Below are 27,126 nucleotides of genomic sequence, written 5' to 3' on the forward strand. Positions count from 1 at the left end.
AGTACCACAGACCCACCTTGCCCCTCTGCCTTCCTCTGTGTCCAACAGTCCCAGGTGCCTACTCCCCTTCCACCTGGAGCACTCAACCACCCCATTCCTTCACAGTGATTTCATTGCAAATACCACTGTGAGCACTCATGTCCTATCCCACTTCCCAGGGTACCAGATACAGCTGCAGTATCAGCACCCTGATGGCTCCTATAGTGAATTTGGTATCAAGGATGAGTATGGCAATACTTGGTAAGCTGTGGGCTCTCTCCCTGCTGTCTACCTGCTCTCTGACAGCCAGGAGGTGGGCAGCTTTCTGCTTCCAGCATTAAACCCTTGCTGTCCTATTGGATCCAAAGTGTTCCAGAAGCTTTGTGGACTAGGGCATCCCATGGGTAGGCAGCTGTCCTTGGGATGAACTGACCTTGGACCAGCACATTAGAAACAGCACAATAGGTAAAGAGAGACCCACCAGCTTCAAACTCCCACTTTTTTTCTTTTTCCTCAACTTCTGCTTAGATTCTTTCTTTCCACTCGTTCTTCCTGCTCTTTCATGATCTCTCTCTGATTCTCTCTTCCTTCTTTCATGCTTTTTTTTTCTGTTCTCAATCAGGCTGACTGCATTTGTGGTTAAATGCTTTGTCCAAGCTAAGCCATACATTTATCTGGACAACCGGATTATCCAAGCTGCTCTCACCTGGCTGGAATTCCACCAGCTGCCCAGTGGTTGCTTCAAAAATGTGGGCCAACTTTTCCACACATTCATGAAGGTAGGAGCCAGTGCACCTTGGAGGACAACACCAAGCAGTTCTTTCCAAATGTGCTGGTAATTGTTTAAATTCACTTTCCTATGTTGTTGTGCTTTCTTGTGAGGGAGCAAGCCTGGGATAGGTGAGACCTCTCCTAAAAAGCTTCAGTATTTGCCTATTTAACTTTCCCAGCTTTTTGGATGTCTATGCTTTTTTTAGGGAGGCATAGATGGAGAAGTCCCCTTGGCTGCCTACATCACTGCTGCATACTTGGAGGCAGGAGAAACACCAGAGGTAAATACTGGGATTCTTTGCCATGCTCTTGCCTTAAGATCGGAATCCTAAAGAGCTTAGTGGTAACACTGGGGGAGGCAACAGAGCACCTTGGAGGGACTTGTGGGCAAAGTCATAGAGTGGGTGAGGAAGATTTTACAACTTCTCAGGAAGAACACTCCCTTGAGGAGGACATTGCTGCCGGGGAGAAGGTGAGATTAAACTGCTGGGGACCATTGGACTTCACGGCTCGATACTGTGTTGGCCATTTCCCAGGAATTAGCTGTCCATTCCTGCTCCCCTCACCTCCCATCCCCTTGCCGGTCCCGCACAGCTGAAGGCTGATTGTGAGGTGGGTGGAGCTGCTCCCATGTAAATCGTCAAGTAAATAGACATAATGTAACTCCTAAGAGGATTTAGCTTCACAAAAAAAGCAGAAGTCTGGGAAAGCAGTGCTGTAGGGCAGCTGGATCTGCGCGCTTAGGTAATAACAAGAAGGAGCTCTTACAAGTGCTAAGGATTGTAGCTAGTTACTAGGCTGTGGTACTGGCAAGTAAAACACCAATTAACTTGATGGAGAAACACAGTTGTAGACACTAAGAAGTGAAGTTCTCTGGAAATCAGAAAAGTGAAAAAGCAGTGCTTTTCAGTGGAACTGAAAGCAGTGTGCTTAGGCAAGAAAAGGAAGACAGGTGGAAATTAACCTTCTTTCTGGCAATAGCTGTCCTTCAGGTCACCTTTTTTTCACCATTAGTGCAATTATTCACCGTGAAGGTGAATTAAACACAGTCACCCTGCTCAGCAGGCTGTGTGTACGCACTTGCAGTTGTGTGGTTTCGCTGTTGTGTTTGGACTGGGAAAGTAAGACGTGGCGATGCTATTCCAGCAGCAAAGGTGTTCATTTCAGTGAGAGCGCACTGAAATGCTCTCTCTTTGCTGAAGCCCAAACCCAGCTCAGGGGGGAGGTCTGTCAAGCACCTTGCACCAAGGGCTGGACACGCTGCTGCTGGTGCTGCATGGGCGCAGAGAGTGCAGCTCTGTGCACAGAGTCCCCTGAGTGAACGAGCGGGGTGCTCTCCGTGCTGGCACGTGCCAGTGCATGCTTCTCTCGGTGTCGCAGTGTTTGCCTGCCTCGCAGGGGCTTGTGTGCGACCAGCAGCATGTGCCTCTCTCCTGCAGAGCCCGGTGGTGCGCAGGGCTCTGGGCTGCCTCGCTCCTGCCCTCCCCAAGGCTGCCAGCACTTACACCCAGGCCCTGCTGGCCTACACCTTCGCCCTGGCTAAGGACTCTCAGCGCGCCCAAGAGCTCCTTGATGTGCTTGAGCGAAAGGCGATCAGAGCAGGTACGGGGACCTCAGTGCCAGGGGAACGTCAGAGAGGGGACTGGTGACCTTTCTGAGCGCTTTGTTGCCTGCAGCTTGGGAGGAGCAGAGCCTTACCCTCTAGGCCTTTCACCAAAGAGAGTTTTTAGACATCCAGTGTATGAGCTCATGGTGTGTGCTGGCAGCACTGTGGGGTGGGTGCTGATTTCCTTCAAATCTCTTACCCTTTTCCAGTACCTGAAGTGGAGGTTGGGGTTTGGGAGACCTGGGCTTTCCTGCGCGGGACTGTAAAATGTCAGAGAGGAAAGCAAGCTGCCCCATGTCTCTGACCCTCAGGGCTGGCCAGTGGACAGCTAGCTAGTATCAGGTAGTTAAGTGGACCTGGCAAACAGGACAATGCAGAATTTGGACAACTGGGAGGTAATGCATATGCAGATTATTGGCGTATTAGTTTTTGTATGTCACCTTGGTGTGGAATATGGAGTGCTGGGTATTGCAAAATATATTGGTTTTCAGCTGACCCAGTGATGTGATGACCCAGCCAAAAGGTGTTTACCCAATGGTCTCTGCAGATACAAGCCACTGTGTCTAGGCGGCTAGGCCACAGGATTTCTTTCCTGATATCCCTCAAGATTCCCTCTACTACCTTCCTTTCCCAGATGGGCAGATTCACTGGAGTCAGACCTCATCCAAGCCCAGAACCAGCACCAGCCCTTGGTCACAGCCAGTGTCTGTGGATGTGGAGCTGACAGCCTACATCCTCCTGGCCCTGCTCTCCAAGCCAAATGTCACAGAGTCTGACCTCACCACAGCCTCTGGCATCGTGGCCTGGCTCACCAGGCAGCAGAATGCCTATGGAGGCTTTGCCTCAACACAGGTAACTCATGGCCAGGGAAGGGGATGTTTCTTGAGGAAGAACCTCTGCGAGATCTGCACACAATGTATGAGAGTGTAAATGCTTTGGGGAGAGGAGCCCTTGGATATGGAGGTCCTCAGGACGCCGATTTCAGGTGTCTTTGGATGTCAGAGCTGCACGTGTAATTGTGTTTTCCTTTTCAGGACACAGTAGTGGCCTTGCAGGCATTGGCTAAGTATGCAGCACTGACATACAGCACGCAAGGGGATGCAGAAGTGAGGGTGAGGTCCCATGGAGGCTTTGGGAAGAAGTTCCAAGTCTCCTACCGGAACCGGCTGCTGGTACAGGAGGCGGCACTGACAGAGGTTCCGGGCAAGTTCTTGGTGCAGGCCCACGGCAGCTGTTGTGTCTTTACTCGGGTAGGTTCCCACACACTCTGCTGTAACCACCCTCCTCTCCTCATCTTGGAAAAACCAAAACTCTCTGTTGCACCTCTGTGGAAGGAAGTGTGCTTTGATCTCAGCCTGGTGCCAATGCAATAACCCTGTGTGTGGGAGGAAACAGAGACAGAACCTGTCCAAATATGAGGACAATGATGCTTCCACGGCTCTCAAGAGTCCTGGAAGATGAAGATGTTTTGTAGTGGCCTTACTGCTGTGTGCCTGACTTGCACAGTCACAATTGAAAGTTTGAGAAGGAGCCCATGGAAGGATTGCAATCTGAATGACCTTTATTTGGGGTACTGGGATGAGTGTGCATTTGTCCGTTCCAATCTTGAGGAGTAGAGTAGCCAGTGGAAAAAACGGTGATAGATTATATTGAACTAATTATCCCTGTCTTAGTCTGTCTTTTTGTCTCTCCCTGCAGATGGTGCTGAGGTACAACACACCCTCCCCACAAGACTCAACATCCTTTGTCTTGCAAGTGAAAACTGAGCCAGTCAATTGCACCAAGGACAATACACTCTCTGTTACTGTGCATGTTGATGTCAGGTGACTCTAAAGATCTTGTCCCACTTGGGAAGGAAAGCTGGGCATGGCTGGAGAGCCCGGGGTGCTTCTTGGCTGCAGTGGAGGCACCAGCAGTTTCAGTAGGAGGGCCAGATGGAGAGCCTTAGTTCCTGCTGGAGAGAGGAGTGCAGTAGTCAGCTCAGACTGGGGATGCTTAGTGCAGTGCAGCCATCCTCTGCCCCTGTGAGAGGGAGCAGTGACTGCCTGGGCCCCTGGCTGGGCTGCCTGGCTCAGGGCACTGCACAGAGGGGATGGTGGTGGAGGGAAGGGGAAGCTGGGAGAGACTATTTTTTTAATCTTCTCCCCCAGGTACAATGGGAAGAAATCCACTTCCAACATGGTGATTCTGGAGGTGTCCCTACTGACTGGATTTACCCTGGCTCCGGGATCCGGGATGTCTGTAAGAAGTGTGGAATCAGGATGGGGGTGTGGTGTCAGTGGGACCATCCATGCCCCAGGAGAGGGGAAGGTTGCATAGGAAGGTGTTGCCTGTCTCTCTCTTGAGCAATCTCACCATCCCTTCCCCTCTGCCACACAACAAACTTGAACACATACTGTTGGCTCTTTCTTTGGGTCTTGAGGATGGTGATACTGCTGGCCCAATCTGCTCAGCATGTCCCTGTCAGCTAAGTAGCCTAGGCTCCTGTCCTTGGGGTTTGCAGGAGCTGAGTGGCCCTGCAGGGAAATCAGCCTGAAGGGATAAGAGTCCAAAATGCATTTGGAAGTGAGTGAAGGAGAATCTGCTCACTTAAACTTAGATAAACCTTGTCAGGATGTCTCACACTTACCTTTCAAAAGACAAAACTAAATTGCTTCCTCTGCTCTCCTGTCCTAGCTGCAGCATGGGCACTCTGTGAGAAGAACTGAGAAAACACAAGGAGGTGTTGCCATCTACTTGGACAAGGTAATGTCTGTGCTGCTAGAGAAGCTGCAGGAGTGGAGGTCACTGCCAGAGTTGTTGGGAGAATCCAGGACCAGAGCTAGCAGAGCAGGATACTCAAGATTCATCTTGAAGTCCAGTGTTTGAGTCTACAGAATTATTATTGTCATTTAGTAGGATCAAATTCAGGTGGGGAATAAAAAGAACAGCTCATAAGTGAACTGTCATTTATTTTCTTTCCCAGCTGAGCCATATCTCTGACACTTATGTCCTGCATCTGGAGCAGGAGATTGAGGTGACCAACCTGAAGCCAGGCCATGTCAGGGTCTATGACTACTACAACCCAGGTCAGTGTGGAGCCGTGGGGTGCCAGGGCTGCCTGGGTGTTTGCACTTGGCTCTGTGCAAGGATAACTTAGATCTGTCCTGTTCTGTTGCAGAGGAGCAGGCCCTGGCTGACTATAATGTCTTCTGCGTCTGAGGTAGGTGCAAATCCCTGCTTCAGCCCCCTGTACAGACCCCATACAGCAGCCTTGTGTGCTTCCTCTGCACCCCAGCCACCTCTCTCTGTCCCCCTGGAGCCCTATGTATCTCTGATTCAGCATGTTCCCTTCATCTAGGACTGTATCTGAAACTCCCTAAGCAGAATTCATGGTACTAGTTTCAGCTTACTATGTTTGGGAATGGAGAGTTTCTCTTTCTGGGGAGGGGCTGAGGTAAAATGAGGATACTGGATCAAACTAGAGAAACCCTTTCCTTTAGAGCCCTTACTGAGAGCCTGTGCTCCCTAGCTGTTAGCATACCAAAGTTACTAATTTGGGTCATATTATTTGCTCTCTGGGTTACTCTCCCTTCTGCTCTCATTTCTCCAGGAACTTGGACTGCTTCCTTCCTGTCCACTGCTTCAGCTCACAGGGATCCCACTAGTGCAAGATGCCCTTGGACAGGGGGAGTGCTGTATTATTGCTCCTGGTGTAATGAGATGTGTCACCTGGAAAGTCACATCTCAGTGCTCGGGATACTGGTGCTGGGACATGTCTCAGATTGGATTTCAGGACTAACTCCAGCTTAACCTCTGCTTCTCATCCTGACAGCCATTACCTGGTGAATTCTTTGGGGTGTCTGATTAATTCTGATTGTTTTAATCCAGGTATTTTCTTGCTTGTAAAAAGAATGAAAATAAAGTACAAATCACAAATCTGGGTACTGTGATGTGTGTTTGGACTCTGTGACAGCATTCACCTGGGAAGAGTGAGCAGAAGCAAACTCTGTATCTGAGCTGTGTCACTGGCATTCCTTTCCTCCAGCACTGGATTGTCCTCCAGCAGCATTGTGCCATCACCAGTATGGGGTGAGGACTCAGAGCCCTGCATGGAGACTGATTCCTCTGAGCATCATCTACTGCACACAGGTGTAGCTGAGCCATAACGTCTTGGCTGACTGTGCACTTTATGTGGACGTAAATCTACCCTGCTGTGTATCTCACAGACTGGCTCTGTCCTTCTGGCATAGAATGCAGAAAGGGAGTGATTTTAGTTTCTGCACCTCCTGTGGAGCTGGATCTTGCACAGGACAGTTCAAACATGAGTTGTCAGGAAGGGGTGGTGCCCTGGGGTTGAATCCCCTGCTGATGAGCGAGTGAGCAGGGTCTTTGTCACATTACAAGGAGCTGGACAGGCAATTCAACAATCAAAGGGTATGTGATAATTCAACATCTATCATTGCTTTTTAAAATCAGACCTCATGATTTAGGTGGTGGTGATCATGGATCTTTTAGCTTGACAGTGACATGTCTCTGTCTAAACAGGTAGATCTCCACAGACTTAGAGCTGGCTGTAAGCGTGCAATGGTTAAGCACAAAGGCAGGCTTTAGAGTGGAAGGTGTGGAAGACAGGTGAAGGTTGAGGGTCAGGGTTTGGTTACAGCCCTGAAAGCTCTCCATAACCTGCAACAAGGGTGGGATTTGTGGTGGTTTAAAGGGAAGGATTTGGAAAACGTGTTTAAATTCTAACTATGAAGCTCCAGGGTAACCTTGAAGACTCAACAAGTCCTGTCCATGAGACAAAGATAAGAGCATTTCAAGTTCTTTTGGCTTGGAGTGAACACACCGAGGAGATCTGCCAGCAAGACAGGCTGCTGACAGCCTGCCCTGTGCTTCATGTGCAGTTTAACAGGGCCAGAATGAAAGCATGAGCTCAGCACAGCAGTTGGGTGGTAGCAATACCTTGTGCAGCATCAGAAGTGGCTGAGCTGACGTTGCAGGTGTCACTTTCTCCTCTTGCATCTTTGTTTAAAAAGGAGCTCTCCCCCTTTATTCAATTTCCTCAGTAGTCCATGAGCAATGCAGGTCTCAACTCTGCAGAACAGAATATTTATTACTTTCTTTGAAACTTTTTAAAAACACTCTGCAAATATTTCCGCTTCCTTTGCAAATGTCTTCTCTCTCCCTTGCCTTTACCTCTGGTGAAGCCTGTCTTTGCTGATATCAAAAAGCAGAACTGGAGCCAGTTAGGCCTGCAGCTGGTACTGGTACTTGGAGAACACCACTGGCTAGAGCTTGGAGTCTAGCAAAGAGGGAGGGACTCCACCTATCACTGCCAATGCCACCATGTTATTATAATCTGTTTTGCAGGGCTTAGCAAAGCACAAGTCTGAGAAAAATCCCCAGAACAGAGGTTTATTGGGAAAACAACTGCTGTGGTGGTTATACACACACGGGAATCCAACCTACCCCTTACTGACACCATGAGGGGTAGCTTATGCATGAGCCCATTGTTGCAGAAGGAGTTCACACACAACTCTTCGCTTCTCCTATGCATATGTGTACACACACACTGTGCAAAAATTACACAGTGTCACTTTGGACTCAATATCCATTGTAATTTCTATTCCACTTTCTTAACACCTCTTCTGTGTCCTTCAAAATGTTCTTTATGAGATTTAAATGGTAGTACCCGTGATGTCTGGCTACTGGAGAGCATTTGGAAGGAGGTGGCTGTCTTCCAAGAGAATTTAAAGACAGGGGAAAAAACATTTTTGTACAAAACACATTGATTTCTCTCTGGCCTAAACTTCCCCTTCTCTGCTTAGAGCAGCAGATGTCAAACATCCCAGTCATTTTTTATCCTTCACAAAATCGAGTGGTTGTGGTGATTCACCCTGGAGCTTGGTGGAGTGCATCCTTCCGTTTAGCTCATGATCAGCTCACTGCTTGAGCACTGAGAACTGCCAGGCTCTGGGGACACAAATCCACTACTGATGTGCCTCCTGCCTGTCTCTGGGCCAGGTGATGAATGGGCGTGTGGGCTGGGGAACATCTTAGTACAGGACAGCAGCCAGGTGCTGTGTGCCCTGCCACAAGCCCTAGGGGATGCAGAGCCCTACTAAGAGGTGCTCCCTTCCCCAGTGCCTCCTGGTCACTGTGCTGGTAGTGGGAGATGGAGATAGGACTGAGGCAGATGAATCACACACACCAAGCCTGCCACGGTGTTTCTGTTGCTCCTACATTTATTTAATTCTGTTTCACTAGGAGTCAGACTGGATTGAGTGCTCAAGGTGTAGCTTTCCAATCAGTGCTAAGTCCAGAACTTCAGAGGTGTTTAAATGTCTGCTCTCACAAAACAGCTGCTGGAGTCAGTAGGAGTCAGGATGCTCAATACCTTTGCCATTGTGAGCCCCTGTGCTGTTGTGAGGGATCTGGCTGTCCCCTGGCACTGCTGTGGATATACTGTGAACAAACAAATGTCAGCTGGGATTGTTCAACAGGCACTGCCTGTACTTTTTGAGACCCATGGAGAGAAAGAAGGGCAGCTTGGTGCCAGAGAATGATTCACATTCTTGCTCCGGTTCCCGCTTGCTTGTTTGTCCAGGTGCACGTACACATTTCTCCCAACTGCTGGCACCAGCAGCTCTGAGCTGAACAAAACCCAGGGAGAGGGAAAAGACAGGGAGGATTTGTATCTGCCTGTTACGTATGTGTGTGCATAAATGGGTAAAAGAAAGCCCCAAAGCCTACTTTCCTGTTATGGTCAGTCTGTACTAAAGCAAAGGAAAATATTACTAGGCCCTAAATGTTTAAGAGTTCAGTTTGGTACTGAAGAATAAGTTAGTGGCACATTTTGATATGAAATGTCCTTGATACTAAAATAGAGGAACTTATTTTGAGAATAAGTAGTTTCAAGAACCAGATTTTCTTTTCAGTTATGGTAAGATACTCAGGGAATAGTTCAGTGGACTGAATCAGTGGACTAACAAGGATAAAATTAGCACGTGGAGACCCCAAGCCAGATCGTGTATGTTTCCATTACCCAGGGCTCGAGCACAGCCTTTTGGTAGCTAGAGAAAATCCTGTAGGACTTCAGCCATGCAGATTTTGACCTGCCTGACCCATGTTCAGCCCTCATTTCCTCCATTGGCGAGGGGGTGAGCAGGTTGGCCTTGAACTGGAGCACAGAGCAATGTGATACAGCTGGGGTGAGTTGCAGCTGTTCAATTTTCTCTTCAAACTGAAGTACCTGTAGGGCAGAGGCAAGGTGAGGACTTTAGCTCTGTCTGCTCCTTGTGCTTTCCTCTTCTGCAAAGGAGCAGAGAACTATGCATACACACTGAATTTGTACAAAGCCTAGTCTCCATTTCAGGACTGAGGCCTGCCTTGGGTGCTGCAGGCTCAGAAAGCCTGGGGACAGTATGACCACAAGAGTTCACAGTGAGCTCCAGCTGGGTGCGTACGCCAAGGGGTCATGGGACAATCCAGCCAGAGGCAAAACAATGGGACTTGGGCTGCAGCTGGCACAAGGAGCAGGGGCAGTGCAGTGAACAGGAAACAGGCAGCTGGTTAGCAAAACAAAAGGCACATTTGTCTGAATGATGCTGGTCCATCCACAGGGGAGCAGGAGAGCAGTGAGGCTGGAGTCCAAAAGGACTTGGATTGGCTGGGGAATATCCTAGGTGGTACAACCCTGTGCCTGTGGCACTATAAATGTAGGAATGAAGTGGAGGGAAGGAAACCCTGGGGCTTCTTGTCTGCTTCCTAGGAGAAACAGCAACAACAGCAGGAGTCCTGGAGACTTTGGAAGGAGAGAAGCAGCACCCTACATTCTCTCCTGACCAGCCCTCTAGAGGAATCCACCCCTTTGGAGTTCTCCCATGAAAATGTGGACTCCCTTCCTCCTGAGCTGCCTGCTCTACACCCTGGCAATAGTGGCACAACCGTAAGTGCCATTTAAAAACCTAGTGATTGATAGTTGTGAATGCTGAGAGAGGGGCCAAGATAGCAGGGAGAGAGTGTGGGACCCTGTGAGTCACGTCCTGGAAAGGCTGGACATGGGGTGGGGTGCAAAGCCTTGTTGTGAATGCAGGGCCCTCCTGAAGATGGGAACCTCTCTCATGGATCTCACTGCAGTACAAGAATTAGGTGAGCACTGGTGGTGGGAACAAGAAGAGTGAGGGACTGCAGTATGAGGCAGGATGAAGGGAAAGGTGTAGGATAAAGTGAAGGGCAAATGAAAAGGGCTGCAGGGCTAGGGGTGGTTGAGCAGGAACCAGTCTGCTGTCAAGGCAGTTGAGGAGCCATGTCAAAGCAAGAAGGGCAAATCCTGTTCTGCCACCTGAAAGTATTCCTTTTGTATTTATCTGAAATGAACTCTATGCCTTCCATCGCCCCTGTGCAAGGTTCTCACTCTGGTAATCTGTCCCTGTCACTCAAGAAGAGCAGCACCTCCTAGCCCCAGAGAGATGGCAAACTCTCCTGTTTTCTCAGGCCAGCCTTTTAGTGCCCAGAGTGGATGAGGTGGCTCCCAGGATGTGATGATATCTTTTTTCCCCACTGCAGGAGGTACTTGATCATCATTCCAGCTGCCCTGCCCTACCCCTCATCCCAGAGGGTGTGCTTGGACCTCCGTGGGGTTGAAAAGCCAATTCGTGTGGGCTTAACTCTTGTGCACCCATCTGGCAACCTCAGCCTCTACCGCAAGGTCGTCCGGAACAACTGGATCTTCGAGTGCACCAGATTTCAGGTCAGAGTCATTCTTGGCAGGGACCCCTAGCTGGCAGCTCCCAGAGTGCTCATTTGCCTCTCACCAAAGAAATAGAGAATGAGGAAGACAGAAGATAAGAGGGCATGGGAAGGAGTGAATGCAAAATCAGTGAGGAGTGTTTAGTGGCAGCCCAGTGTCTTTGCTCCTTGTCTTTTTCTGTCCACATGGTACTCTTCCTGTGGGATATCTTGGTGGCACACTGAGGGAAGGCTGCCTGGCCAGGCACCAAAGATCTGAGGAGGATGGATAGCTTGGAAGCACCCAAATGGCAGTTGTGCAGCTCTTTCTCTCCCCTGGGGAGGATGCACTGTCACAGCATGTTGTTTGTGGATCTGTGATGCAGAAAGAGTCAGACCTCCCATCTCAGACAGCTTCCCTCATGTCTGCTTCCTTCCAAGATTTTCTTTAAGGGCTTGAAAATGTGCTGGAGGACTAAGAAAGACATGGGTGGGTGTGCACAGAAGCTTAGCACAAATCTTTCTGATTTGCCAAACTCATGATCCTTATTTTCTTAGTTTGCACTGATGAATAAGAGGGGATTTCAAAGTCTCTGTGACCCACACACTCTAGGAAACAGATTTCTCATCACCATGGACCTTTTCTTCCATTGAATTAAGTCTTCTCCGTCTTGCTCCATGCAGATTCTGACAGTGGCCCCATGAAGGAGTAAGCACAATTTCAGTGTCAGAACAGACTCATTTTTTCTCTTGTCCAAGATCTATCCCAATTGCTAAGTGTTGTTCCCTGGACTTCCACAGACACAGCCTTCAGCCACTGAGGGGACACCCTGTGCTGGCCTCCAGAGTAAGACGGCAAAGAGCCTGGCCTTGCAGGGCAGTCAAAGTGAGGACAGCACTGCTCTGATGCCTGCTAACCTAGTGGCTCTCCTCTTTTGTGTCCTAGGTGCCCCGACCTGCAGGCAGCCAGGAGGTGGCCACTGTGCACCTGCACATCTCCAATGGCCACTACTTCAGTGCAAGTGAAGAGAAGAAAGTCCTTATCCGCAGGGCTGGAACTGGCACCTTCATTCAGGTGGATAAACCCATCTATAATCCAGGACAGACAGGTGAGGAAAGCATGGAGCACCCTGACAGTGGCCCTGCCTTGACCCTCCCAGACTTTGTTCCCACTTTCCTGTGCTGTGCTGGGTGCTCTGTGCTATGTGGCCTCCTTGGGGACAGTGGGGGAGTTCTGCCTTCTGCAGTGAGGTATCCATGACCCATGGTTTAGCAGCAGGAGAGGACTGGGAGGGGAGCTCTCCCATGGTTTAGGAGCAGAGCTGGCTTGGAAGAGAGAGCAGCCCTGAACATGGCCTTCCAGGCCAGGGCCAGGTAGGACTGGTCTGCCTACACTGCAGACAAGGAAATGTAAGGGTAACCCTGGGTGTAGCCCATGGGAAAACCCCTAAATTGTGAAGCAGCTGTGCTGCTGTCACACGTTTGGGGCAAGCAGAGGTGAGCAGGGCTGAGCAAAGGGTAAGAGGGGCTGCAGAGCAGGCATGGGGCTGCTGCCACTAGGGCTGGGTGTGGAGCTGTGATTCTGGGGTGAGACAAGCGCGGAGCAAGTCCGTTCCCAAATGCGCTCTGTCTGTAATGTGCTTTACTCCATTTTCTCCGTCCAGTGAAATTCAGGATTGTGACATTGACTGAAGATTTTGTTCCTGTTAACAGCAAGGTAAAGCCTGTCTAAGTGGAGGCAAGGAAATCTCCAGGCTTCAGATGGTTCTGCTTCCTCTACCAGCCCCATGCCAGGGAGGCTGGGACAGTCTCCCAGCACCCAGGGTGGCCAATGCCAACCCTCGAGTGCACCAAATTTGAACAACAATTCCTGTTGGCTGATGGCTCTGCTGTCGCTCTCATAGGATGGCTTCTGGCTGATGGGAGGGTTGGACACTATTTGGGGAGTGTGCCAGCATTCCCAGCTAGCTGAGTTAGCTGAGTGCTCCTGCCCTTGCCAAAAAAGCAGGCAGGGCTTCTGGGGAGCAGTCTGTGGGTTGCTGGCCATGGGCATAATTATCAGACAAAGTTGTGTACAGACCTCGCCGGACTCAAAGATCCCCTCCCGCAGCCCTGGAAAGCTCAGCGACTTGTGCAATGTGTGGCACCTGAGGGTGGCAGGAGAGCCTGAAGCGAGCTGCAAAATTTTGAGAAAAATTAATTAGTGTGGGGAAATATACACAGGAAGTGATCATACAAAAAAGAGAGAAAACAGTATGACCAAATTATACTGACTTGCTGCTGGCAGCAGCTCGTTGTCCCCATGTCAAGGGAGGGAGAAGTTGCCAGAGACTTGCATATGTGGTGGCCAGGAAACTGCAAGGCTAGTGCCATTCTCCAGTAAGCAATTATATCTGCAGCCAGCAGCTATAGCTATTTCACTCCTCAGTCCTCAAGCAATTTAAGGAGAGCCAACAGGAACTCATGCCATGACAATTAAATACTGAGGGGCATGCATGAGGGGAGTTGGATCAAATCCTTCTAGACTAAAATAAAGGGAGAGATCCTTCCAGCTTCTTTATTGCTGACTTAATTTCCTCTTTTTTGGGCTATTGGTGAGGTCCTAGGATCAAACACTCCCTTCTTCTCTCCCGAGGGAAGAATATGTATATTAATATACAAATATATTAATTAGATAATAGAGTATAAACCATACATTTACTTTCTTGCCACACAATTGGTTCATGTACATATTTGACCATAAATACTTGATGTCTGTGTGTAAGTATAAGCAAATCAACATTGTAACTGTTAATTATGCTGTCATGAAAATTCAAAGAGGTCATGTTTAGCCAAAGCTATTATAAAGGCTTGAGTGCACTGCAGCATTAAAGCTATAATATCTAGTTTGTAAATTAGATGAGTTGAATTTAATATTGATGCTGTTCACCAGCAGGTTAACCTGCACTCTTTTTTTTTTTTTTATTTCAATGAAAACAGTTGCTTCTGATAACTTGTATGAAAGCTTAGAATGATGAATAATGTAAATTACATGTCAATTGCATGTTTACAGTCTGGTTACTCTCCCAAGCCTTGCTACTGTCTCCTTATGCTTTGTGCTCCCAAATTAGGGGTTCTTCACCAGTACTGCCTCCTGGATGGTATGTGCAGTGATATAAGAGCAAACAGAGAACTAATGGGCCTAGAAGGGCTGAAGTGTGTCCTCCTTGTCCGTCACTGTCAGCTGCAGTCAGCATTAATTCATAACTCCCAGCCTTATCTCCTACGCCAGGGATTTTAAAAGAATGTGTGGGGAGTATTCTTCCTATAGGTGATGCAGTTTTGCTAATTATTGGGATATATGTTACAAAACTGAGGCCATTTAATGTTTGTGAACTTGGGATGGTGGTATTTGAGAGTCTTCCTACTCTTGCCCATTTTGTTATAGCAAATTCTAGCTTTCATGGTTGTAGAATACCTATCAAAGGATACCTATCAAAGCGTGTCTTAAAAATTCAGGGATCAAAAACCAAATCAAAACAACATAGATTTCTGTGCTACTCATTTCCCTTAATATCTCAAAGCAATTGTCCTCCTTTCAGTAGGATCAAGCCTCTTGTACCATAATGTTTGTCACAGTAGAGGGGCTGGGTGGGTAGGAGAAGTTTACCTGCAGGTTGCTACGTCATGCCAGTTTTTGACAGTGCCGTCTGTTTGCTTTGCAGTACTCCATGGTGGAAATCCAGGTGGGTGTTCCAGACTCCTCAGATGTTATGAGGAAAGGTATTTCAGTATGGATAGTACCTAGGATGCTGCCTTACTGGTTCAAGTTACTTTTCTTAGGCTCTGTGCATGCACATTCTCTGTCCAAATGCTTCTTGTTAACAAGTCTTGGTGATACAAATGGTTCAACTTCATCCATTTCTACATTCAGGAATGCCAGCCAGGCTTTAGCTAATTCTTACAGTTCATCTTTACTGGAGACTGGAGAGTCTAAATGTCAGGACCTTCCATACCTTCTTTTTCCATGGCTGTACAGAGCAGAGTAAACCTGGGTGGGTTGGGTTTACCTCTGTTGGTGCTCCAGCATCACCATCTGGGTTAAAACCAGCAGGAGCCTGTGAAAGCCTCTGAAATCTCTGAAATGCCTTTGAATCCAGTGGGCTCTGGGTAGACAATAGCAGGCATTGCTGATGACTGCCTCTTCTTTCCTTCCCTTGCACTGCAGGACCCAAACCAAAACCGCATTGGCCAGTGGCTGGATGTGAGACCAAAACAGGGCATTGCAGATCTCTCATTCCAGTTGGCTGACGAGCTCTCCCTGGGGACTTACACCATCAGTGCCCAGTCCTCTAAGTCCGGTTCAGTCCAGTCCAGTACCTTTAAGGTGGAGGAACGTGGTAAGGAGAATGAAGAAAGGGATGGAAGAAGTTGCTTGTTTGTTGCTTGCCTGTCTGTATAACAGTGTACAGTCAAATACTGTAAAATAGGATTTACTGCCTGAGAGCTATGACTGAATACAAATCTATGGGCAATATCAGAAATGAGCACAAGGGAGGTTATGCTGGAGATTCCTGGAGAGGGTGTCTTCTGGCACAGAGTTAGAATACACTAAAGACCTCTGCAAGACTATTGGGGGGAAAAAAAAGGGGAATTCTTTCTTTGGTTTCACGTGTTTCTTCATGGGAACACACTCTTCCCTTTCGTGTTTCTGTGTCCAGGTGGCCTTTTGCCCTTGATGGAATAACTCTGAGGTTTTTGTTCCAGTGTTGCAAAAGTTTGACGTTTTCTTCGAGGGACCGGCTCAGATTTATGCTTCAGACAAAACCTTCCCCCTGCGAGTGTGTGGCAGGTAAGGAGAATGTCCAGGGGAAAGGAAGGATCTCATCAAAACTGTGTCTCTCCTTCCATATGTCTTCATTCTATCAAAGAGAGATGGCTCAAGAAGGGTCAAACAGGGCCGTTCCTTTAGAAGAATCCCAAATAGTTCAAGAGTCAAACTGATAGGTTCCTCCTTGGGGAAAAGGTACATGAGCCACACATGAGAGAGAACATCCAGCTATAGGGAGACTTGTCCTAGGCAAGAGATACCCTCCTTTGGAAGCTGTGTCTATCTAGCATTGAAAGATCTTATGTGGGGAAAAACACCAGATATGGGACAGATCTGCTGAGGTAAAGGAACAGGAGCTGGAATTTCTTTAGGAGTTTATGCCTTTCCTTCTCACTTACATGCTACTGAACTTACTGCCTTCTAAGAAGCAGTAGACAGATTTCTCTACTTATGTGGTTATCAGCAAAAAAATGGGCAGATAAGGGTGGGAAGGAGGGCAGGACCTCTGACAGTGTAAACACAGCGAAGGGAGGACAATGAGCTCAAAAGCACTCAAAAGCATGTGAACTCATTTGTATTTGGGGCTGAATTCTGTGGAGACTTTTGGTGTCTCTTTTGCTACGGATTGGTCTGACATAATTTCTCATTAATTGGGGCAGTGACAATTACATCATATGAGGTTGTAGTAGCAAATAGTACACCACTCTGAATCACCAGGATGGGTCATAGATGTTATCTTTTTACTGATATCATCAAGAGCATTGCTTCAAAGGGCAAGTCAGAGAGGGGTCAAAGCAAGGAAAGGCAGCAAAGCAGGCAGAGGAAATACCTAAAAATCAGCAGATCAGGTCTGATGATGGAAACAAGAGCCCTGATCATGAGATAAGCCCATAGCGAGGCACATCTGAGGTCACTCTGTGGCTCTGTTACTGCAATTTGCTGTTGCTGTCTGCAGGGACACACGTTTCTGCTGCTTTCCCCCTGAACTAATATCTTCACTGAGTGAATAAATCATGTCCACTCTCTGAGTCTGCTCACAGTTCCAGGACAGCAAGTGCCCAGAAGTGGGAGAGGTCCAGAGGGTGTGGGTCTGTTCCTGTCTGTGCTTTGTTTCTGCATCTGTTCGATGTCAGACCACGCTATTGCACTCCCCAAGCACTCAAAGTGCTGTATTTTAATTTGTGCCTGCCTGCTTGCCAGCTGCATTAAGACCTTCATCATGAAAGGCACCTGTGTGGAGCAATGTGCTGGACAAAGCACACAGTGCTTCTGTCCAGGGACTCCCCTGGTGTTCTCCCTGCAGATACAGCTATGGGAAAGCCGTGCGAGGAAGCGTGCGTGTCACTGTGTGCCAGAAAGCAAGGAGGTGGCCCCAGAATGCCAGCAAGGACATCTGTAGGGAATACAGCGGTCCTGTGAGTAAAATCCTGGAAGGCATATGGGCAGTAAAGAAGCACCACACAGGGTGGAGTGTCAGGGGCTGAGTGAACAGAATGAACTGCTCAGAGCCCTGTCCGGTCTGACCTTGAATGTTTCTGGGGATGAAGCATCCACCACCTCCCTGGGGAACATGTTCCAGTGTTTTATGAGTTCTGCATTATTATTTGTAGCTGATAGTTATGAGAGAATGACTAATTCCTTATGCTTCTGGCCCTTCCTGAGCCCCAAATAATACCTTATACTCCCTACTGCAGACAGCGAGCAACGGATGTTTCACCCCTTCTGTCAGCACATCAGTCTTCAATCTGACTCCCAGCGAGGAAGACAACAAGCTTCAGGCAGAAGCCTCTCTCCTGGAGATGGGCACAGGTACTCAGGGGCTCAGCAGGGAAGGTACAAAGGCAAGAGGAACTGTTCTAGGGGTTTGAGGATCAGAGAGGGCACACCACCCCCTCTCCTCCTTCCTGCTGCTGGGATCATCACAGGGCATGGAGAGCTACTCTGCCAGCAGCAGGAGGATGAGGAGTGGCTGGGAGCTGGATGAGTGGTGTTGGGTCCAGGAGGCTACAAAGAGGCTGGCAGACAGCTTAACTAAAGAAGGAGCTGCCAGAGGAGCAGCCTCCAAACCTTGAAGAATGCTGGTGTTAGGAAGGAGGTTTCAGACACTCTGCTAAAAGGGGTTGGGAATAACAAAGTGAGATTAAACTAGAGTGCAGTATTCACCTCTGGTACTGATCCTGCTTCCCTTGCACTCTGCATTCCAACAGGGGTGCAGATCAACACCTCCAGCCAAATCCTCATCTCCAGGACAGCTGCAAGGGCAGTATTTGAGACACCCAATGAATATTACATCCCTGGAGTACCATACAGGGGGAAGGTGATTTTCTTCCCTTGCTTTTTTGCTCCCCGTCATTTGCCAAGGAATATAGCATCTGGTAAATCTAGCTGACCCAAAGCATTTCCTGCTCCTCAGAGTACTTTTCCTTGCACTGTGTCACATTGCTTGACAGTGTGGCTACAGTGGCTGCATTTCAGATTCCCTGTTGTGTTTACAGCTCCAGCATCTGGTGAGAGCAGTGAGTGGTGCCTCAGCAGGGATGCTGGGATGCAAGGATGCCTCAGCTGTTGGCTAGGAGAGAAGCTCCTTGTGTTCTAGTCGCACACACCTTTTGGAGCAGACAGATTTTAACCATGCTCAGCTTCACTTCAGAGATGGGGGAGTTGTACAGTTCTCCTGTCTTCTTGGGGCCAGACGGAAGTCTGTAGGTGACCTACACAGGAAGGTCTATGTTGGTCAGAAAGGAAGGTTTTGGGTATGACATTGGAAGAAATATCTGATTTTGGCTTTCCTGCCTCACCCTGTTGTCACCAGATTAAGGTTCAGGATCACTATGGAACTGGTATGAAAAACAGGAAGGTTTTTCTTGTGATAAGGGTCATGAGGCGTCGGTTTATCAAAACGTACATCACAGATGACAGTGGAATAGCATCATTCAACCTCGACACAACTGCCTGGAACAGCTCATCAGTCTCTTTGGAGGTAAACACCACCTCTGCATATGGGAAAGTGCGAGTCCTTGAGCTCTACCTCTGCTCCCTGGTCCTGCCCTGCAGCCCCCTGCCAGCACAGGCCTGGGCTCACCACACAGCTCTGCGCAGAGCCAGCTGGAAGGCACCAAGCCAACAGCCTTTCCCAAACCAAGCTGATGACAGCCTAACAAAGCACTGAAGCATGAAACTCTTCATTTCTGTGTGTCTCTGGTGCCCTTTCAGGGGAGGTTCACACTGGAGGAGCTCATGCGCACTGCTCGAAGGACTGACGTCAGTTACTCACCTGCTTACCATCACCTGCAGCCCTTCCATGTCACAACCAAGAGCTTCCTGGACATACACCCACCCACGGAAACACTGCCTTGTGGGCTCAAGCACAATGTCCAGGTGACCTTCACACTCAGCAGGGATGACCTGGGAGAAGACACCAGCCGTATAAGTTTTGCATATTATGTGAGTGAGGGTAGTAGATAACCTGCGGGGAAGGGCTGTACTGACAGGACCAGACCCCAATGAAAATTTGAGGGTATAACTTAGGTCATCCCTGGAGGGCTGACAGCTAAACCTTGTTCTCAGGGAACTGGGTGGATGCTACAGCCACTAAGGCTCAGCCTAGCCACACCATGATGCTGGTGCTGGGGGTCCAGTCACCTCCAAGGATGGGAGGAGGTTTCTGTCTTCGTAGCCCATCACCCCCTTAGCCTCTGCCAAGGCTGCAGCTGGAAATGTCTTCTCCCTTTAAAACTGGGTGGAGTATCCCTTTTTCACTCTGGTTATCAAAGAGCTGCTCAGTGGAAATGGATTTTGGTCTGGTCTGGAGGCCAGCCTACTAGATGAGAAACATTTTAGCTGTCACTCACAAATCTGTAGTGAACCCACTACCCATCCATTGCCCTCATGAACAGACTAGACCAGAATCTCCTGTGTTAAAGCTTCTCCTCCCAGCTGTGGTGTCTGCAAATCTCCTGAAGTCTGGGGTTGGATTGAGCCCACAGTTAATTTCAGGGGTTTTATTTTGTTTTTGAGAGCAAGATGCACATTGGTAAGTGTGGATGCACTCTGGTGGCAAACAGCAGTCTGCTCATCCCATGTCCCTCCTCCTGCAGGTCACTGGCAAGTCTGGAATTGTTGTCAGGGGCCAGAGGAATATCCAGATCGGGAAACTGAACAGTAAGTCGTAGCAGAGAAGGGGAAACCTAGCAGAGAAGTTGCACCCAGTTGGGTTCTAGGTTGAATATGAGAGTTGCTGGAGTTTCTCCAAACTTTCCTCAATCTATAGGTCCAGACCAGTCAGCAAACAGGATGGAGGGAGGCTGAGGAAGCAATTGTGTCAGCTGGAAGAGGGCAAAAGAACAGAATGAAACAATGATGGAAAGAGAGATGGGGAGGATGTAGGGGAAGATGGAGTACATAGGATCAGAGAATGGAGAGAGAGGGCAGACAGTGCAGCAGCAGCAGTTGGTTTGACATTGTGTGATTATACAGCACAAAAAGAAGGGCAGGAGGTCTCGGTGGGCCTATGATGAAAACACTTTGCCTTTCCTTCCCCAGTGCTGAAGGGCTCGTTCTCCATCCCTTTGACCTTCACTGCTGACTTGTCTCCATCGCCTTCCTTAGTGGTGTATGCCATCTTCCCCAACGGAGGGGTCACAGCGGACAGCATCCGTTTTGATGTTGCCTTGTGCTTCCAAAACCAGGTGAGACACCTCTGTGGCTGGGGGAGAGCTGATGAGCAGGAGTCAGGAGGCCTGGGGGAAGGAGACCCTCAGATCCTTCCAAGAGAGAACTGGGCAGAAGAGATGAAAGAGATATCTGCGGCACAGTGCCCAGGGACCAGGAAAGCTTCAGCAGGGACTTCTGTTCATAGCAGTGGCTGAGCAGGGGAGACCCCAGCTGGCCTCCTTCTTTCTGTCTGTTTCCTGTCTGTCAGCCTCCTCACACCTCTTTCATATTCCTTTCCTGGTGTGTTGCTGAAGGTCAAGGTAGGATTCCCAGATAAAGAAGCCCACGCAGGGTCAGCAGTGCAGCTCCAGCTGCAGGCGGTGCCTGGATCCCTGTGTGCAGTCCTGGCAGTGGATGAAAACATATTCTTCACCAGACCAGACAGTGAGCTGACCAGCCAAATGGTGAGTGTCTGTGCAACCAGGCAAAGCCTCAGGAGTGATGGGTGAGCTGGGCGAGGCAGGCAGGGGCTGTAGCAAGGGGAGCTGGAGGCCAATGAATGAGGAGGTCTGTGTGTGAAGGAGAAAGCAGGGCCTGCCTAGGGAGAAGAACAGGAACTGATGTGTGTGCTAGGACAGGATGGAGTGAAGCATCTGGAGGTATCTGCTCCTTGCCCAATCTCTCCCTGCCTGTGAGTTTCCCTAGGTCTATGGTTTGTTCCCTGCTGCCTACCAACGTGGATACCCTGCCCAAGTAGAAGAGCATTCAGATCACTGCGTGCAGCCCCAGTCCTCATCATCTCTGCTACGAGGGAGGCCACAGAATTCCTTCCAGCCTGACATCTTTAACCTCTTCCGGGTAATCACTTAATGAAGTTTCCCAGAGCTGTTGCAATTATGAGCATCTGAGATATTTTCTCTCCAGTCTGAGAAGGCCTTGCCTCCTCCTGACAGACCCTGCTGTCTGCCCTGAACTGAGCTGGGTTGTTTCAAGAGATGTACAATCCCATTATGAGTAGGAATATGTGTATTTCCCTCCACATATGCACAAAGCAAGGTGATGAAATCCTGGACCATCAAGCTCCATTCTTTCAGACTTGAATGGGGACAAGGAATGAGGTCCTGGGCTGTGTACTGTCTACAGTATTAGAGAAAAGATGTGGGAATGATCCCAAACATTAGACCACAGATCTTTGACATGGCTTAGTTGTTAGCCTGCTCTTTGCCTCTGTTTTGGGCAGTTCCCAGGCAGACCCCTTGGTGTCTTTAGGGCAGATCTCTTCCATGCTTCCCTCAGCACCGTGTCTGTGTGGGCCAGTGCTGCTTTGGGCTGCCTGGGCACTGGGTTGTCCTGAACCCAATGGTTTTCAGAGTAATTTTGAAGAGCAGTTGTCAATCTTCCCCACTCACAGACACTCTTGTGCCTTCCCTGCTCTCCCTCTTTTCCTAACAGAACATGGGACTGAAAGTCTTCTCAAACCTTGTAATCAAGAAGCCTTCTCAGTGTTCTCGTCGGGCGGATAGGAAACCAATCATGGGTGAGCTGCACTTTGAGCCTACCTGGGACATGAGATCACATCAGGTGGCAGAGCCCTCTGATCTTTGGGGTTTGCTGGTGGTGGATATTGTCTCTCTTAGGAGTTTCAGATGCTGCTGTCACAGTCTATCTGCCCAGTCCACCAGACACAGTAGGAGTGACCCAGTCCCTGTAAAAAAGCACTATGAAGAATGTCACTACCTGGATGTTCCCTGACATTAAAGGATGGCCCTCCCTTTTCTCATGGACAAATCCAAGTGTGGGCCAGGATCTGTCTCCCAGTGTCTATTCCCATTCCCCAGGCTGTGCTGAGACCCAGCTTCTATCCCCACTTGTGGCCACAGAGACAGTCATGTTCTTCCTCTATGTCTCAGTTTGCACTCGATAACCAATACTAAGCTGGCTCACACGCCAGCCTGTATTGAAACCATTGCTTGCAGTGGAATGGGAGTTTTGTGCAGCAAGCAAACAGTATGATTACTCACAGAATTATAGAAGTGTTGGTTGAAACAGCTCTCTGAAGGTCCTTAGTCTCTTAAGCAACAACTCTGGGTCAGGTCAGGAAGGGGCTGTGTCTAACCAAATCTTGGAAACCTTGCAATTGGCTCGCTGCAAGCTGCTTCTCCTGCTGCAACTCTCTTTTCCCTTCATTTTTAATCTCTCCCATGGAATCAGTCCACTCCTTTGTGCTTTCCTCTGCCAGAATCTTCTCATGTCTCCCTCACTGCTTGCTTTTCCTCCAGTCCCAGTGCTAGGCTGTCTGTGGTTGGCAAGGTTCACCTCTCCCACTCTGGTGAGACTCCTTATTCTTTCTTTCAGGGTTGCCTTCGATAGAAGACCAAAGAATCACTGAGGAACAACCCCAATTCACAACTCACAGAAGATTTCACCACTATTTCCCTGAAACTTGGATCTGGAATGTGTACTCTGTTGGGTAAGTGATTCCTGACTTTACAAATGGACAGAAGGCTGACCCTTTGTTATATAGTCTTGGCTGACTTGAGTTTGTGTAAAATAGGTGTAAAGAGACCTCTGCATGGGAATTCTGTGGCTCTTCCCTGCATCTGTAGTATGTCACACTGAAGGACTTTGAGGTGCAGAACTGAAGTGTACACAGATTTAGAGAACAGCTGTACACTTCCAGACCAAGCCACCACACATTGGAGTATACCCTACCAACTTCTCATTTTGGTGGGTGCACCAGCTAAACCTGTAGCCCTTGTTGCCACAGTGCTTGGGTTAAGACTGATGAATCAGCATGCAGGGGGATATGGTGCTGCTGCTTTTCCAGAGCATTGAGTGAATTTACAGAGCTGGAATGCTTGGCTAGTGTCTTGCTCAGGAGAAGGACATAAAGCCATTACTGATGGCATTTAAAGAGGGTTTATGGCTCTAGGGAAGAAATTGCTGAGAGCTGCCTTGCTGTGAGCCACTGGAGCAAAAGTCTTTGGTAGTACAGCAGAGGTTGATCCAAGCATGAGGACCTGTGTCACCTCCCTCAGCAGGGCCATGAGCACTCCTCATTGCATCTCCTTCCCTCTCCACTAGCAGATGAATCTCTTCATGCAAGTTCTTTCTTCCTCTCAGTTCCAATGGCAGCAGGAATGTCTTGGTCACAGCGCCTGCTGCTGCTGCAGAGTGGAAAGTCAAGATGTTCTGCTTGGCTGGGAGGGGCTTTGGCCTTGCCCCGACCATGAGCCTCAGAACAGTTCAGCCCTTCTTTGTGGATGTGATGCTGCCGTATTCCGTCATCCCTGGAGAGACCTTCCTGATGAAGGCCACTGTCTTCAGCTACCTGCAGCAGTGCATACAGGTGTGTGCCTCTGTGTGTGGGACAGGCCCGCCGTGCCCTCCAATTTTAGAGCTTGTTGTGCCAAGCCATCTCACCTGAGTTGCCCAGTCACTCACCTGCATCTATCATTCCCTCAGATCCATGTGGCCCTGGCTAAATCCTCAGACTTCCAGGTGGAGCCATGTCAGACTTGCAGGGACAAGGAGTGTCTGTGTGCAGAGGAGTCCAAGACCTTCATGTGGAATGTGACAGCAGTCCAGCTGGGTATGGCAGCAAAAAGGGACTGGTGATGGGGAACCCTAAAACTGAGGTGAAAGAGAGTGAGAGGTCCAGAGAAGCTGGCAGAGCCGTGTCTCCTCTGAATCCTGAAGTTTGACCTTAATGGTTCAAACATGCAATCCATCATGTTTGCTTTGTTTCTCTCTTCTTAGACAGACTCATCAGAGGGGGCAGGAACTGAAAGGGTGGCATGGGGGACTCCTGAAGAGAGGGCTGTGGGGTCAGCTGGGGAGGAAGAGGCTGCATGGATGTGGGTGGGGGAACTTTGTATTGCTGGTCCTGTGCTTCATATGCAATGGGAAGGGTATGCTGGGTCCGAGGGCTGCTGGACCCTCTGTTGTTCCAGTCATGTTGCAGTGCAGTGAAGTCACTGCAGGTGAGGCAGTACCAAGTTCCTTCATGCTCAGGGTGCCTGAACAAGCAGTCAGCACTGGCTGGCTCACCTTTACTGGCCAAACCACCGAGGCCATGAAGACCAACAACCCAAAGCATCTCAGACCACTGTTGGTTAAAGCAAGTTTACTCCGTTTGGCCACAGGTTTCAGAAAAGGACTCTATTCTAAAAGGAATTTATTTGCTAGGGACTCTGAATATCACAGTGAGGACAGAGGTGCTGGACAGCACATCACGGTGTGGGGGCAGGAAGCCCTTGCCAGCTGCTGTGAGGGGGAGGCACACGCTGACCAAACGCTTGCTGGTCCAGGTCAGTATGAGAACAGGCTCACCTCTGTCTATGATATCCCTGCCACAGGGGGAAGGCAGACTGAGGTGGGCTAAATGGTTTTATCACTTCAGATTTTGGCCAGAAATAGCATACCAAAGCTGTGGCTTAGTTCACTTTGTTTCTCCCAGGAGCTAGCCAAGCCTGTTCCTTTCTTGCAGTACTCTTTTTCAGAGCTGCATTCCCACGTCTGTGTTTCTCCCTGTACCTTTCCCTGCTTTTCATGCTGTACCTGAGCTTTTGTATGTGCTCACTGGCCAGAGAGCCCTGTCCCTCGGGCTTACTCTTGATCCTTTGAGCAGTGAAGCAGGCAGATCTGCCAAAAATGAGGAGGGTGGAGTCCCTGACCTCTGAATTCACACTTGAACTTGCTCTGAAACGTTGCTGTCATTTGGGAATTTTATGTGTGTTCTTGTTTCTCCTGTCCCACGTTCATGTTTCTGCCCTGGCAGCCAGAGGGTGTGTTAGTGGAGAAGTCTCACAGCTCCCGTCTGTGCCCAAGAGGAGGTATGTGCCCGAGACGAGGTATGTGCACAGCCTGAATGGGTTCTGCAGCCTGAAATAACTACACCTGAGAGTAGAACTAAACTGTGGGAAGTCTGATGAAAGAATGTTTTGAAATTATTTTTCACATAGGAAATTTCACTTCCTATTAGACAGGAAAGAACAAGAAATATTACTGTGCTGTCCTACTGAATTTGCCACTGAGTATCGGTGACAAAATCCTGCTCTGTAGCCTCCTTCCCACACTGCAGTCCCTGGATGTTTCTGGGGCTTGGTAGGCACCAGTGAGAGCTGCTCCAGCCCTCCCATCCTGTCCCTGCAGCATTGCAAGTGTCTCCAGGATGTTCCCCTGTTGATTCTTGTGAGCCTTGTGAAGGGTAGTGAATTGAGCTGAAGTGAAGCTTGGTGAGCCCTTGGCCCCAGCAGCAGCTCTCATGTATGTCCTAATCGGAAAAGTTTCCAGGCAATGCAGCTTGGTGCAATGACCAGGACAGTGGGTGTGAGCAGGATGTAGGCAGGGTCCCCTGTACCTGGGCCAGTCTTGTCCCTCCAGTTAGAAGCTTTTGGCTTGGTTTTTCATGCTACGCCTTTTATCCTACTGTTACCAGGAAACATGGCTGAAGAACCCCTGTCCCTTCGCCTCCCTGACAATGTAGTAAAGGGATCTGCCAGGGCTTCCATTTCCATCACAGGTAAGTGACTTCTACTCTGGGCTCACAGACTGCTGTTACCAAAGAGCAAGGCTTAACCTGGTGTCAGAGGATCCACTTGACATGGAACTGCCTAAAAGAGAGGATGCTGTGTTTCTGTTCTCTGCAAACACCAAGCTTTCAGAACTTTGGATTAGCACTTAGGCTTTCATGGTAAAAGTAATCTGCTGAGGAGATAATCCTTCTTTTTCTAGCCTGGACTTTGGAGCCAAGACTCTAGGCCTTTACTTTTACTGGGACTTTAGGACCTTGGCTATTTCTGTGTAGATACCAACAGTAAAGCTCAAAACCATCTTGCCTCCCTGTTAAGTTTCACTGCTACAGCAGAAGCTCCTGGAGAGAAGAAATCTTTCCCAGCATTATAAAGTTGCAAAAGAACACTTTGGAGAGGGGACTGGGACTGGCCATACCTACCATTAAATAAACCTATTGGCATTGCAGGCCAGCGCTGGTATGAAGCCAGGCCTGGCACAAGTAGCCATGAATATTGTGCAACAGAACCCCAGCAGAGGAAACAATACAAGGCTTTTCTGACTGGCTGGAGGACATATGGACACCTTCACACTGTCTGACTAGCACCTCTGCTGGCTTCCTCACATTTTGATGCTTGACATATGGCCAGGTAGAACAGGCCTGGCTAAAGACCAGAAGCATTTCAACCTTTCCCTGAGTGCTGTTATATTTGCTTGTCTGTATCACACAGACTGAGCCGGTGCAGTTCTGCTCATAGTCTTTTACAAACAGTATTTGCTATAGTTAGAGCTCTTTAGAACGCAAAAGCTGATAAGGGGAAGTTCTGCAGAGACTCCATAGCGAAGTCATGATGCCGAGCTGGGAAGAGGCAAAACAGTCACCACTCTCCATCTTGCACTCTGTTGTTTAGTCCTCTTTCCTCCTTTCTCCAGTGCCTTCCTCCTGTGCTGAGATGAAGCACTATTATCCCCTGCCTGGCTGAAAAGGCACCTCAAATCATACTCAGACTTTCTTTGTTTCTTGCACCTTTGCACAGGGGACCTCATGGGGACGGCACTGCAGAACCTGGGCCACCTGGTG

At 49.0% G+C, this 27,126-nt stretch overlaps 2 protein-coding genes across 2 annotated transcripts; both read left to right on the top strand.

The window, feature by feature from the left end:
* Positions 1 to 17: 17 nt before the first annotated feature.
* LOC121672205 (alpha-2-macroglobulin-like protein 1) lies at positions 18 to 6,279 on the top strand. Its single transcript, XM_042044779.1, has 12 exons — positions 18 to 240; positions 602 to 758; positions 957 to 1,031; positions 2,190 to 2,352; positions 2,991 to 3,208; positions 3,391 to 3,606; positions 4,055 to 4,179; positions 4,507 to 4,597; positions 5,033 to 5,101; positions 5,322 to 5,424; positions 5,517 to 5,558; positions 5,949 to 6,279. The coding sequence occupies exons 2-11, from the start codon at positions 753 to 755 to the stop codon at positions 5,555 to 5,557; spliced, it is 1,107 nt and encodes a 368-aa protein (XP_041900713.1). The 5' UTR covers positions 18 to 240; positions 602 to 752; the 3' UTR covers position 5,558; positions 5,949 to 6,279.
* A 3,545-nt stretch (positions 6,280 to 9,824) lies between these two features.
* LOC121672204 (alpha-2-macroglobulin-like protein 1) lies at positions 9,825 to 27,123 on the top strand (the record flags this gene model as incomplete). Its single annotated transcript, XM_042044778.1, is given in 23 exon segments — positions 9,825 to 10,286; positions 10,907 to 11,090; positions 12,015 to 12,177; positions 12,733 to 12,785; positions 14,773 to 14,793; positions 15,276 to 15,447; positions 15,815 to 15,899; positions 17,182 to 17,293; positions 17,573 to 17,687; positions 18,086 to 18,195; positions 18,691 to 18,858; positions 19,976 to 20,059; positions 20,405 to 20,566; positions 20,846 to 20,995; positions 21,237 to 21,389; positions 21,984 to 22,068; positions 22,887 to 23,001; positions 23,655 to 23,880; positions 23,997 to 24,123; positions 24,720 to 24,841; positions 25,312 to 25,366; positions 25,972 to 26,055; positions 27,083 to 27,123. Coding segments are annotated over 23 exon segments (2,652 nt in total), but the record flags the coding sequence as incomplete, so codon positions are not given.
* Between the last annotated feature and the right edge of the window lie 3 nt (positions 27,124 to 27,126).

This window comes from Corvus kubaryi, unplaced genomic scaffold (assembly GCF_017639235.1).
Source record: "Corvus kubaryi isolate FWS band 111438036 unplaced genomic scaffold, C.kubaryi_AGA036_p1.0 41487, whole genome shotgun sequence".
In the NCBI taxonomy this organism is placed as follows: domain Eukaryota; kingdom Metazoa; phylum Chordata; class Aves; order Passeriformes; family Corvidae; genus Corvus; species Corvus kubaryi.

Bases quoted from the DNA above. Each gene is read 5' to 3' on its own strand.
- LOC121672205 (XM_042044779.1), top strand. The intron at 4,598-5,032 runs GTAAGAAGTGTG...CTCCTGTCCTAG, and splicing joins CTCCGGGATCCGGGATGTCT to CTGCAGCATGGGCACTCTGT. The intron at 5,425-5,516 runs GTCAGTGTGGAG...GTTCTGTTGCAG, and splicing joins CTATGACTACTACAACCCAG to AGGAGCAGGCCCTGGCTGAC.